The sequence below is a fragment of the Adiantum capillus-veneris genome, chromosome 5 (genome assembly GCF_014529385.1).
Source record: "Adiantum capillus-veneris isolate H3 chromosome 5, ASM1452938v2, whole genome shotgun sequence".
Classification (NCBI taxonomy): domain Eukaryota; kingdom Viridiplantae; phylum Streptophyta; class Polypodiopsida; order Polypodiales; family Pteridaceae; genus Adiantum; species Adiantum capillus-veneris.
Window position 1 is genome coordinate 83,094,363 of NC_140935.1, and position 12,440 is coordinate 83,106,802.

The 12,440-nt window shown below is 41.4% G+C and overlaps 1 protein-coding gene across 2 annotated transcripts in view; it reads left to right on the plus strand.

Moving 5' to 3' along the window:
* LOC147457617 (microtubule-associated protein TORTIFOLIA1-like) overlaps positions 1–7,860 on the plus strand; it is an 86,241-nt gene extending 78,381 nt beyond the window's left edge. For both annotated transcript variants that reach the window (XM_086512489.1, XM_086512490.1), the window contains exons 5-6: positions 5,108–5,992; positions 6,292–7,860. In XM_086512489.1, coding sequence (XP_086368615.1) covers positions 5,108–5,992; positions 6,292–6,483 — 1,077 coding nt within the window. In that variant the 3' untranslated portion in view covers positions 6,484–7,860. The remainder of the gene's footprint in view (positions 1–5,107; positions 5,993–6,291) is intronic.
* The last annotated feature ends 4,580 nt before the right edge of the window (positions 7,861–12,440 follow it).

The window sequence follows — 12,440 nt, forward strand, 5'->3', positions numbered from 1 at the left end:
TGGTGCACTTCCAGTGACTATACAAGATTATCATGGAAAAGCCGATTTCCACATTATGAAGTTGGGCAATTGCGACGTTCTCTTGGGCATGCCTTGGCACGACAAGAATGATGCAACTCTCCAGGTTCGGAATCGAACCATCACCGTGATGCAGAAGGGCAAGCCAATTGTTCTCAAAGTTCGGTTGTCCCAACAATGTTTGAAATGGATGATATCTGTTTTAAACCTGTCTTGGTGCCGATTTAAATTATTTGACTCTGGTTTTAATCCTAGTTTCAATGATTGGTGATTTTACTCCCGGGTGGAGAAGTGAGAAACATTGCTTTGGTATTGTTTGAATCTCGGAACGACACAGGCCGATGCTTGGGGAGCGTTCTGTTGTATGCTAGAAAACCTCCAAACGACGCAGGTTGATGCCTGGGGAGCGTTTGGTTGTATGCTTGAACCTCCAAGCGACGCAGACTGCGTTCTGGGGAGCGTTTGGTTGTACAGTCCTCTGATCTCATGACCCGGACCTTTTTAGGTTATTTGCGAGGGGAGTGACGAGGTAGTCGTTGAGTAGCTTCATACCGCAGACCGTTTGTCCCAGGGGAGTGCTCAGCGGCACTGTTTGTTGTGTCTTGTAACATGCATATGTAAGCATTTGTGTTGCATTGTGATGTGCCAACTACTGAATATTCCTAATTGGATGAGATTGCCTAGGTATGTAATTTTAGTGCATCAAGATACACGTGGAAGATCAGTGCGTTCTGGGTGTGATGGCTAATTTTACTACGCCGGAATATCGAGAGTTCCGATGTGGACGAAAGGAGAAGCCAACTCCTTGATCAAAAGAGCCGAGAGGAGAAGCTAACTCCTTAATAAAAAGAGCAAATTGATTGTCCCTTGGAATGACCCTCAGGAAATTCTGAGCTAACTTGAGTTGTTTTGCAGACATGCTGTAATCTCGGAAGATTACTCTCTTTCAAGAAGGGGAGATATCACAAACTGCGGACGTGTCAAAGCCCTGAAGAATGGAGCCAACTTGCAGATGCTGGCCGAGGGGCCTAAACCCTAAGAAGAACAAGTAACAAAAGAAGAAGTCCTACCAATTTATGGGGACCCCATCCGATGAGGCTCCAAGTGACATAAAGGATTCAAACAAAGCTGGACTCTTACACACACACAAAAGACTTGCGCAAACTGATGACGTGGCAGATTTTCAAAAATTGCACTAACATGATGACGTGGCAGGCTGTACGGATTTCCTTGTTTTGCGCTGATTGCTGTACGGACTTTCGTGATTTACGCTAGCAGCTTTTTGGCATTGCTTTTGGGCTAGAAGCTTTTGAGTTTGAAGGCTTTCATGTAAACTGCTTTTCGTAGGCCAAGGGCCTTTAAATATGTGCTAAGGGCTCATTCTCTGGCACGCTTCAATGAGAAGGTGCAGAGCGCGAGTACCGGCATTGTATTGTGTTGATGCAATATAAAGAAATACCGAAAGGGGCGCCAAGGTTTGGGGCCAATACTCTCTGGGGTGGAATTCCGCCACTCCATGTCGCGTGTCGTCTCTCTCTCTCAATGCAGTTGTTATTGAAGTGCTATAAGTCTGTTCAGTTTGTTCTTTTCTATTGGCACGTGGTGCCCGCCTTGTGACATGGAAAGTAAGTGAGAAATTCTTGTTACTTTGGTGTCACGCGAATGTGGTCGTCTTAGTCCTATACATTTTGATGTGTGTAGCATGCCTCTAAAGAGTATGGGTGGTGCTACGTATTTTGTTTCCTTTGTTGATGATTTCTCTAGGAAAATGTGGGTTTATTTGCTCAAGAATAAAAATGACACGTTTGCTTCATTGAAAACTTTTCATGCATTTGTGACTACCCAAACAGGTAGAAAGTTGAAATGCTTGCGTAGGTGAGTTCACATTTGCTGAATTTGTTACGGTTTGCCAAGAGAATGGTATCAAGAGGGAGCTAACAACCCCTTATAGTCCCTTGTCTAATGGTGTGGCTGAGAGATATATAGGACGTTGTGTGAGAGGGTTTGATACATGTTGTCCACCGCTAATCTCCCTTAAGGTTTTTAGGGAGAGACTTAAAAACTGCAGTTCATATTTGCAATCATTCACCCCACGTTGCATAGAAAGCTGGCATCCCTGAAGAGGTTTGGTGTGGCAAACCCACTTCATATGACCGCTTACGTATATTTTGGTTGTTAGGCATTTGTGCATGTAAGGCCTGATTTGAGGAACAAGCTTGATGCTAAGTCCGTGAAAGGAATCTTCATGGGATATGGAGATGAAGGATACATGGGCTATAGAGTATGGCTACCTCAACTTCAAAGGGTTATACGTAGCCGAGATGTTGAATTTAATGAGGCAAAGCTTATTTAAAACAATGTTGCCTCTGATGTTGACTCTAAAAAGGTCAAATTTCAGCATGTACATGCATCTATTAGTTCTGAAATTGAGCCCCAGGATGCACCAAAAATGCCCGAAACTCTCAATGAGCCAGTGGTTATTGAGCTAGAAGATGTTGGACAGCCATTGCATGCACCTGAAGGCAATTTGCATCCAGGAGAACATGCTGAAAATAGGGCTGAAAATGATTTATAGTAGCCCATAAATGATGATGATGTCATCCCTCCTGATCTAGAACCTATGTTAGATAATGTAGATCATTGGATACGGAGATCTAGCAGGGTGAGGAGATTGATTCAAAGATTTGACCCCTCTTTGCAATACATTATGTTCACAAATGAGGGAGAGCTGCATGCCAATGATACTTGGGATTTGTTTAAGTTACCCAAAGGTAGGAAAGCCATTCCTAACAAGTGGGTGTACAAAATCAAAACTATGAATGGGAAACCCAAGGATATGCGCAAAAGGCAAGAATTGATTTTTAGGAGGTGTTTTCTCTTGTTGTGAAAATGACTACCCGTCACGTTCTTTTTGCTCTCGTTGCTATCTTGGATTTGGACATGGATCAGATGGATGTAAAGACAACATTCTTGCATGATGATCTTGAAGAAGAGTTGTACATGATGCACAACCGGAAGGTTTTTTCATACCTCACATGGAAGACCTTATATGCATGCTGAAAAGAAGTTTGTATGGGCTGAAACAAGCTTCTAGACAATGGTACAAAAAGTTTTACACTTTCATGCTTAAGCATGGGCTCAAACGCAGCCATACATATCATTGTTTATACATCAAAAGAGATGCGGACCTTGTATGCATGCTAAAAATAAGTTTGTATGGTTTGAAACAAGCTTCTAGACAATGGTACAAAAAGTTTGACACTTTCATGCTTAAGCATGGGCTCAAACGCAGCCATACATATCATTGTTTATACATCCATACATATCATTGTTTATATATCCATACATATCATTGTTTATACATCAAAAGAGACGCGGACAGTAGCCCAGTGATTCTTGTATTGTATGTGGATGACATGCTGCTAGTCGGGAAGAACAAGAGCACTCTTGACATTCTCGAAAACGAGTTGAATTCAGCTTTTGCAATGAAAGATTTGGGTTCAGCTGAACATATTTTGGGCATGCGCATAACAAGAGACAGGTAACAAAAATTGTTGTATTTGTCTCAAGAAAAGTACATCAAAAAAGTACTTGACAAGTTTAATATGGCTGATGCTAAGCCTTTGAGCGTGCCATTGCAACCACATGTAAAGTTGAGTGCAAGTGATTGCCCGAAAACTGATGATGCAACCAATGCTATGAGGGGAATACCTTATGCTTCAACTTGCGGCTCTCTCATGTATGCTATGGTTGCCACTAGATGTGACATTGCTTATTCAGTGGGAGTAGTGAGCAGGTTTATGTCTAATCTTGGCAGAGCACATTTGGATGTCGTAAAGTCCATAATTAGGTACTTGAAAGGGACCAAAAGCAAATGTCTATGTTATGGACAGGGTCCATTAAAACTACAGGGATATTGTGATTCTGACATGGCAGGTGATGTTGATACCTGCAAGTCAATTAGTGGGTACATTTATACCCTGGCTGGTGTTGTTATTTCATGGTGCTCTAGACTTCAGAGGATAGTTGCACTCTCTACTATTGAGCTGAATATATTTCAATCATTGAGGCTTCCAAAGAAGCCATATGGTTAGCACGCTTGGTCAGTGAGCTTGGATTGCGTGATGCCACGCCTGTGCTTGGATGTGATAGCCAAAGTGCAGTTTGTTTAGCTAAAAATGCCATGTTTCATGCACGTACCAAACACATTGACGTGCGGTACCAATTTATCAAACAAATGCTTGATGATGGTTTTTGGTCTCATTGATCAAAATCAGCACGCATGAAAACCTTGGGGATGCTCTTACCAAAAATCTGTCTAAGGCACAACATGAGCATTGCCTACAGATGGTGGGAGTTACATAGCTGAAAGGCGACTCTTTGGGCCTTTAAGTGGGAGGTTGTTGGGGGTAAATGCCCAAAGGTCACCCTCGATCTCCTCTGGACTGTTTTCAGCACGTAGCTTTGCTCGAGAGCTTCGCGGATATATTTTTTGTATATTTTTCTTCATTTATTGGCCTTTGGGCCACTTGATTATTTTTAAAGGTTTCACATTGTCCAAGTTGCCAAGTGACACATTTTAATAAGAGTCCCAAAAACCTCATCACTTAAGTTTTTGGACTTCTAAAAACTTACATAGCCTCTTCTCCTGCAACCAGGGCTTCCTCTTTCTCTATCTCTGCACACCACCTGCATGCACACACACCGCCGCCCAAACTCGCCCAACTTGGGTTCGCGAACGTCCTCTTCAAGGGGATCTCGCTCTGCTGATGGTAGTGTAGGCCCTGCACTTGTGTACATAGTGCTCCTCACATAGCTACTTGGAACAGGAAATCGGAACAGGGAACGGGGAACGGCAACATGCATGAAATATGTTTCAGATACTCACGTCTGAAACACGGAACGGGAAATTGGGATGGGAACGGGGAATGGAGACCTGAAAATGGCCATTTCTTGTAACTATGGCTCCTCATCCTCTACCTCCTCATAGTGTACATAGAGAGAGAGAGAGAGAGAGAGAGAGAGAGAGAGAGAGACTCTTGTACCGTAATGTCAAATCCTGGATGACCTTGAGATTGTTGCCATGCAGGATTTTATTTCAAGCACTCAGGAAACTATGTTTGCATTGCAAGGTAGAGTACGACTCTTGGAGAAGGTGGTTGTGGAGTTGACTTGTGAATCTGACATGCCTGCTGGATGGAAAAGTGATGCGCCAGCAGCCCATGAGATGAGTGGCATCGTGGCTCCTCCTGGTAACATTCTGAGATCTAACCTTGGAAATTTTTGGGGTAAGAGTGAACCTGTATCTAAACAATTAAACAGAAGAGCAAGCCCTGCCCCAAAAAGTAACAAGGCTTCTGCTGAGGCAGCTTCTGAGGACTGGAATGACTTCACATGTGGAAACCTTAGAGGCAGGCTAGCCAGCTTGAGTGTGCTTGATAGTGGACTGCATTATCAGCAAAGAAACAATCATGAGGCAGGTGATATGGCAAGGCTTGGCAGTGAAGATTTAGGTGTTGAGCAAACTATAACAAGAAGAGCTTGGGATAAAATAGCACAATCTGGGCTTGAAAGGCACGGAGAAGGCCCTTCTGCAAGAAGTGTTTGGCAAGCATCAAAAGATGAAGCAACATTGGCAGCAATTCGTGTTGCTGGTGAAGAAAGGGAGGCTTCAGAAGGGGATGCTCTTTCAAATCAAATGTCAAGGTTGGGCTCTCAAAGGGCATTGCAGAGTAAAGGTCAATGGAGTCTGTGGGGCTCCATCTTGGAGCTTGTTCTTTCCAGTGACATGGAGTCAGCTTATACTGAAGTGCTTAGCACGGACGATGTGATGATGCTTGTGAGACTGATGAGTAGAACAGGACCAGTCTTTGACCAGCTTACTGACAATACAGCAAATGAGCTACTACATACTGTTGCACACCTCTTACGACAGCAGAAATACTTTGAGATTTGTTTTGCTTGGATCCAGCAGGTGAATTATGTTGTATACAAAAACTTAACTAGCATGTATACATATATACATGCATGTTACTTATGCGCACATACATCCGTGTAGACATGCAAACCAACATATATACCGATATGTACACCTAATACATACACTTATGCATGCGTCCAATACTCAACTACATGCATGGATACATTCATATATAGAAGTGTTATGGCATACATCCATCCATAGATCCTCGTCCTATATTAGTCTACAAACTGCATTTTCCATGAGATGTGGGTCCTTCAGTAATTTAAAGTGGGTCCTCATATCCATTGCAGGTTGCAGACTTGGTTGTGAGTGACGGAATGGATTTTTCTGAGAACGTAAAAAAAGAGCTGCTCCTGTCCTTACAGGAAAGAGTAGCAACAAGTATGATAGCTGATTCTTCAGGGACTAGTCTTGAGCAGCTCTTACAACTTCTTATGGATGCCTGGTCTGTGGACGGAGAAGTGTCCAGAACTCAGTTGTGAGGCAGGAGCATTAGCTGACACTCAGAAAGTCTGTTTGTTCACTCTGAGAGATTGCCACATTTTGGGGAATTATTCTCAGCTTCATGGCTTGAAAAGCAAGTTGCTTTATGTCGGCATAGTATCTATTAGGCTGTGTATGATTTTCGGTTTTGCGGATAACTGGATTGGAGGCTTCCTTGTACAATATGTACGTTTTTGGACTCATGACTTGAGTAGGACTAAGCCATATTCTTTCAGGTCTCTTTGGGGCCATAATGAATAACCTCCTTGGATCTCCTTGGACAGCACCAGATGCAAAAGTCCGCATTACTTGAAGGCCATCGTGTCTTTGATGATACTGTCCTGTGTACAAAGAGTTGTATGGCTCTTTCTCGATTCATGATTTTTTATGATATTGCATCGACTGTAATTGATGAATGGCTCTTTCTCGATCCGTCAAGGTCCAGGGTCAGGGGGCATGAGATCTCAGCCCTACATCTACTAGACTTTACTGACAGTAATCTCCACTGTAGTAGCTCAGATCACTGCCAAGTCAGCAGCCGAAAACTCTGCAGACAGCTCCTCAATTTGCGACCCATCAGTTTCCGGCAGAGGGAAACGACCTCCAGTGTCCTTCCCCCCATAATACTGACAGTAATCTCCATTGTAGTAGCTCAGATCACTTTCAAGTCAGCAGTCGATTACTCTGCAGACATACAGCTCCTCAATTTACAACTCATCACCTCCAGTGTGCTTCCCCCATAATACCGCTCCCGGTGTAGGGAAAGGACCTCTAGTATCCCTCCACCGGGAGCCATGGTGGTCGCAGTTATTACAGGGGAGAGGACACTAGAGGTCCTTTCCCTACACCGTCAAGGTCCAGGGTCGCGGGGCTGAGCATCCTGGCCCTCCATCTGCAGTCCATTCTTGGCCAGAATTTCAGTGTGTGCCAATAGATATACAACTCGGTGGTGCTCTATCAACCCAGACGCAATGATTGGGTGCCCAGGTCAGCAAAGATAATGAAGCAGCACCTGCTCCACACCTGAGAACTTTGTTCATCCAATCAGTTAAATGCTGCACACCCATTGCAAGCTCTCGCGCTGGTAGCTGGTCACTCCTTATGTAAGGTAAATTGTGTTGCTTATGTTGGAATAGGTGAGTGTATGTTGAGTCCATTATCCCATTGCTAGGCTAATGAGATGTTCTTTTGAATTGTTGTGTTTGTTATAAGAACAAAATCAATCTCTATTCTCCCATAAGATGTTGATATGAGTGAGCATTTGTAGGGTGTTTCCAACGAAGGACACTTGCATCCGACACTATTTTTGTGTTGGAATAGGTAAGCATAATGTGAGTCTATTTACCATTTCGTGTGGCAAAGCAGAGCTCGAGCATTGCTGGGCTAGTGAGATGTTCTTTTGAGTTTTTGTGTTTGTGATTCTTCCTGGAAGAAAATGGTCATTCTCTACTCTTGCGTAAGACATTGATATGAGTGCATTTGTAGGGCGTTTACATTGAAGTGTAGGGCACCCTTTTTTTTTGCTAACATCCGTATAGAATGCAGAACAAGAAGCTCAAGTGAACTTCCAAAAAGAACTTTAGGCAATGCTTGTATTTTCTCCCATATGTTTTCAACCCCTGGGCAAATCGAATGTCGTTAGCGTCATGTCTATAAACATTTAATTTCTTCCATTTTATAGTGTCATTGCATGCCACTTGACCATAAGGGATGGCTAGTAGTTTTGTGCATATCTAGAGGCAACCTCTTGGCATTGATACATAGTCATGAGGCATCTTCTTCTGGTCTATTCACTATACTTGTGTCATGCCCATTGCGCTATCTAATACTTATTTACTTTCTTCAAATTTGAAAACATCTCTATTTTATAAATCTCAAGAGAAGATTAGGGTTTTTTCCAAGATATTTGTATGGGTCTAGAAATTTGTTGCTTACTTTTGGTCCAATAGGCAATTTCCACAATGGAGCCATGCTCCTTTTCATTTGTCTTCCACTGGCTCGTTTGAAGCAAGTCTTATTAGACAATGAAACTTCAAAGCATGTGACCACTACAAGGGAAAGCTAATAAGTAATGGTAACTGGAGCATCATTACTTTGCTTGGTGATGCTCTTGTGATCCCTTGTAGCTAATGGCACTCCCAAGTGTCAGATGGATCAATGATCCCAAATAGGAGCATCATGATCTTTGCTTGGTGATGCTCTTGTGATCCCTCATAGCTAATGACACTCTGTATCAGATGGATCCATGATCCCAAATAGGCGAAGTGGCAAGATCGAATGTGCATCACCCAAATCCTATATTCAACTACAAGTAAAATTCAGTATGATCCTTTTAAGTGCACTCTACGTGATATTAACCAAGTAAAACCACAAGTGAACTATTTGGCAAATGTGAGTTCATAACTTCCCAAGTAAACTCCAAGTGAAGTTCCTAAAGCAAACTACTTGTGAATGCTCCTGATGTTTTTTGCTGCCTAATAAAAAATTCTCTTGGATATTAGAGATTTACTCGATGTCAAGCAAGTTTTTCTAAGCAAAGAAAAATTGGAACACATTTCACCAAAGGAAATAATGGCAACCAAATAGATTACAAGGATTGTATTGTTAAAATAGCTACTTGCATTGTTACATGAAGGTCAACCAAGCTACATATAAAGAACACTTGCATTTATGATGTTGCATTAGGGAGGAACTATAGGTATTTGCAAGTATACAAGAGATTTTTCGATGACATTTGAGACTTGGGGGTGAGAAGAGGTTGCCAGCTAATTGATATTAACATATCACTAGCACTAGTTGGTGATCACGGATGTCTTTCCAAAAGCCACTTATTCTCAGCTATGATGATGAGAAAGAAAAGCACGTGGACAACAAAAGGCACTGTGCAATTTATCTTACCTTGGCACCGTAAGTCAACAAATAATTGACATAGTTAGTAGGTTATCATGACATTATCCAAGTACAAAATACAACACAAAGTCCACAAATAATTGACATAGTTAGTAGGTTGATCTGACATTATCCAAATACAAAAGAAGAAACCAAAAAATTCCCACCATGAAGGGTGCTAGTGATGTACAACAATTCAAGAAAAATGATGTTGGTAATATAAGATGCAAGAAAAATGAGCTCAGTAAGACTACGTCCATGCATGAGGTATTCATAGTGTCTCTACTATGAATCTTCCAAACCACAAAACCTATAGAGTGGTAAAGGTGCTTTCATAAAAGATGCAACAGGAGTAGCCCTAGCACATGTGCTGCTCTTTGTCATCATTTCTCAATCACCAATATGGATTAAATAATTTTGGAGTGTATGCAATAGGTGGATGCTAGTTGAAAAGATCTCAAGGGATTAAGTCTCCCCAATCTCGGGAAAAAAAAAGTCTTCCAAAACATATTAAGTGAGTAAGTGAAGGGTGAGTTTAGGAAATGAAAAGAAAAATGAAGGTAGAAAGTCAGAAGACATATGAAGGTGGAAAGTCAAAAGACCTTTTGTGTCCATATAAAGAGGTGGTTGATTTCACATTGTGTATTTGTGTTTCTCTTCTCTTTTATTTTCTCTTTTGCGTTTTTTTCTCTTTAAAGTATCCTCTCTCTCTCTCTCTTTTCTTTCAATGTTGTATCCATCCTTCTCACGTCCAATTGATATTGTTGCTAATCTATGTGCTTTGTCATTGCTCGTTGTTTGATGCTATAGTCTAGCACATCGTTTTTGTTGTTATTGTGGGAATCTTTGAATTAAGAATACCTTTTGATTTTTAATTTTTTTTAAGCCATTAGGAATACCTTTTAATTAGAGAATAGGGGGTACCGACTAGATTTTATTCAAAACATCAAGCATTAGTAGAGAAGATTCCCTGGCGGGGTAGAGAGAAGACGTCAAAGTGAGATAAAGGAAGCAAGAGCCAGAGGAGGGGGCAGACATGTGGTGGAGATACGATGTTGGGAGTGGCGGGAGACATTTAATTTAAAGGGATATAGATCCTAGCACGAAGGGTGTTGACCCACATGGCTTATGGGAGTAGCCAAATAGTTGTGGACGCGCATGTGTGTGAGTTCAATTCCATCTATGAGTCTTCCATTTTAGAAGGCAAAGTGTCATTCAAACCCTTGAGCTACAAGGTATCTTGTGAGATTCCATCTAATAGAATTAGAAGCGAGCCAATAGCAAATGAGTATGTTCTGCACATTTCAATAAATAGCGGAGGCAAAATCTTTTGAAGATGTTTTGTTGATCAAATAGCAAAGGCAAAGGCGAGAGTCAAAAGCATGTGAGTGAGTTCGATTTCATGTATGGGTCTTTGATTTTAGAAAGCAAAGTACCATTCAAACCCTTGAGCAACAAGGAATCTTGTGAGATTCCATCTAATAGAATTAGAAGCGAGCAAGTAGCGAGGTATGTCCTGCACATTTCAGAAAATAGCGGAGGCAAAATCTTTTGAAGATGCTTTGTCTGATCGAATAGCAAAGGGAAAGGCGCACGTCGGCGACGATGCGAGAAGCAAAAAGCAGCGGGCGTGTGTAGCAAAGGAGGCCGCCAGTCAGAGCTCTTGCGACGCAGGCCTGGGAGAAACACAAGCCACGTGGTTAAGGAGAGAGCCAGTTGAGAAGCTTGTTTGTTTAATTTTTTAAATAAAGATTGCTCAGAGAGCGGCTTGCCTTTGCGATGGGTCGTCTTAGCTCAAAGAACTTTATTCAAAGCCACAAGTAATGAGTTTGATCTCCCTATAGATAGCCTAGGAATTTTGGAGCCGTGCCAGCCCTACAATCTTCAAAATACATCAAAGGGAATTTTAGAAGATTCCAAGCAATAAAATTAGAAACAAGCTTGTATGTAGTATGTATGTAGCTAGTAAGGTGTATCAATGACAATTACCTTTGGCAATTACTTGTTTGGTGCAAATGTCTCATATTGTTGGGTTTCATTTTGTAAGGTTTTTTTGTGGTTAGATGGAAAAAGTTGTGTCAATGTCATGCCCCAATATTGTATGGTTTCTGTATGTTAAGAAAAGAAAGTGATATCATACCACAGTCTTATCATGCCCTTGCTTTATAACCCTATAAGTAGCTCAAGCCAATTTTCAAAAATCACATATACACACTACAATGGGCAATACAGATACAGATATGGGTAAGATACATGCTCCTCTTCCTCATTCCCTATAAGCAAGAACAAGGAGGAGAAGAAAAAGAGAAAAGAGGATAAGTAGAAGACCATAGAGGAGGAGGAAGTAGAAGAGAAGGTAGAGGCATACTTTGAGTCAATTTTCATCATCTCAACTCTTAGGCCCTCCAGGTGTAGGTCTAGAAGATGGCATCGACTACGCTTTGGGACTTGACATGCTACCTTCAGCAAAATTAGATGGGACTAAACATGCAGAGACATATCCAAGGACTGTCACAATTGTAACAAAAATTGAAGACTAAATTGGAAGTCACACTTGACTTGGAGACAATGAAATTATAAAAATGAAAGCCTGGTTAAATTTACTTGTATTTACTTAATTTATAATCAAATGTTTGGATTTGCAAGGGATTTATAGCTATACAAAATGTTGATTTTTACAAAGAGATATTGTAAATTCTTTACAAAATGTTACGTGCTCTTTACAAAATGTTCCACCTTATATTTATAATGAGTTGTTCTGCAACATACCTACAAAGTTTCTGAAAAGGAAGCCTAAGAACTGCCACAATAAGTGCCTTTTGTGCTCTCCTAATCTCTCTCAAGCATATCACTCTTTGAAAAAATATTCTCTTATGTGAAAGAGAATGAAGTGGAATCTTGGTATCAATCCCTTCCTTAAGTGATAGGTTTTTAGGTGCAAGCTTTTCTTCTTGCTTTGAGCTTTCTACTTGGTTTGCTTTTGATTCATCATGTAGCTCCTCCTTCTTCCTCTCCTCTTTAGGAACCTTCCTAGTAGTTTCTTGGTCCTTGCCATTAATGACTTTCC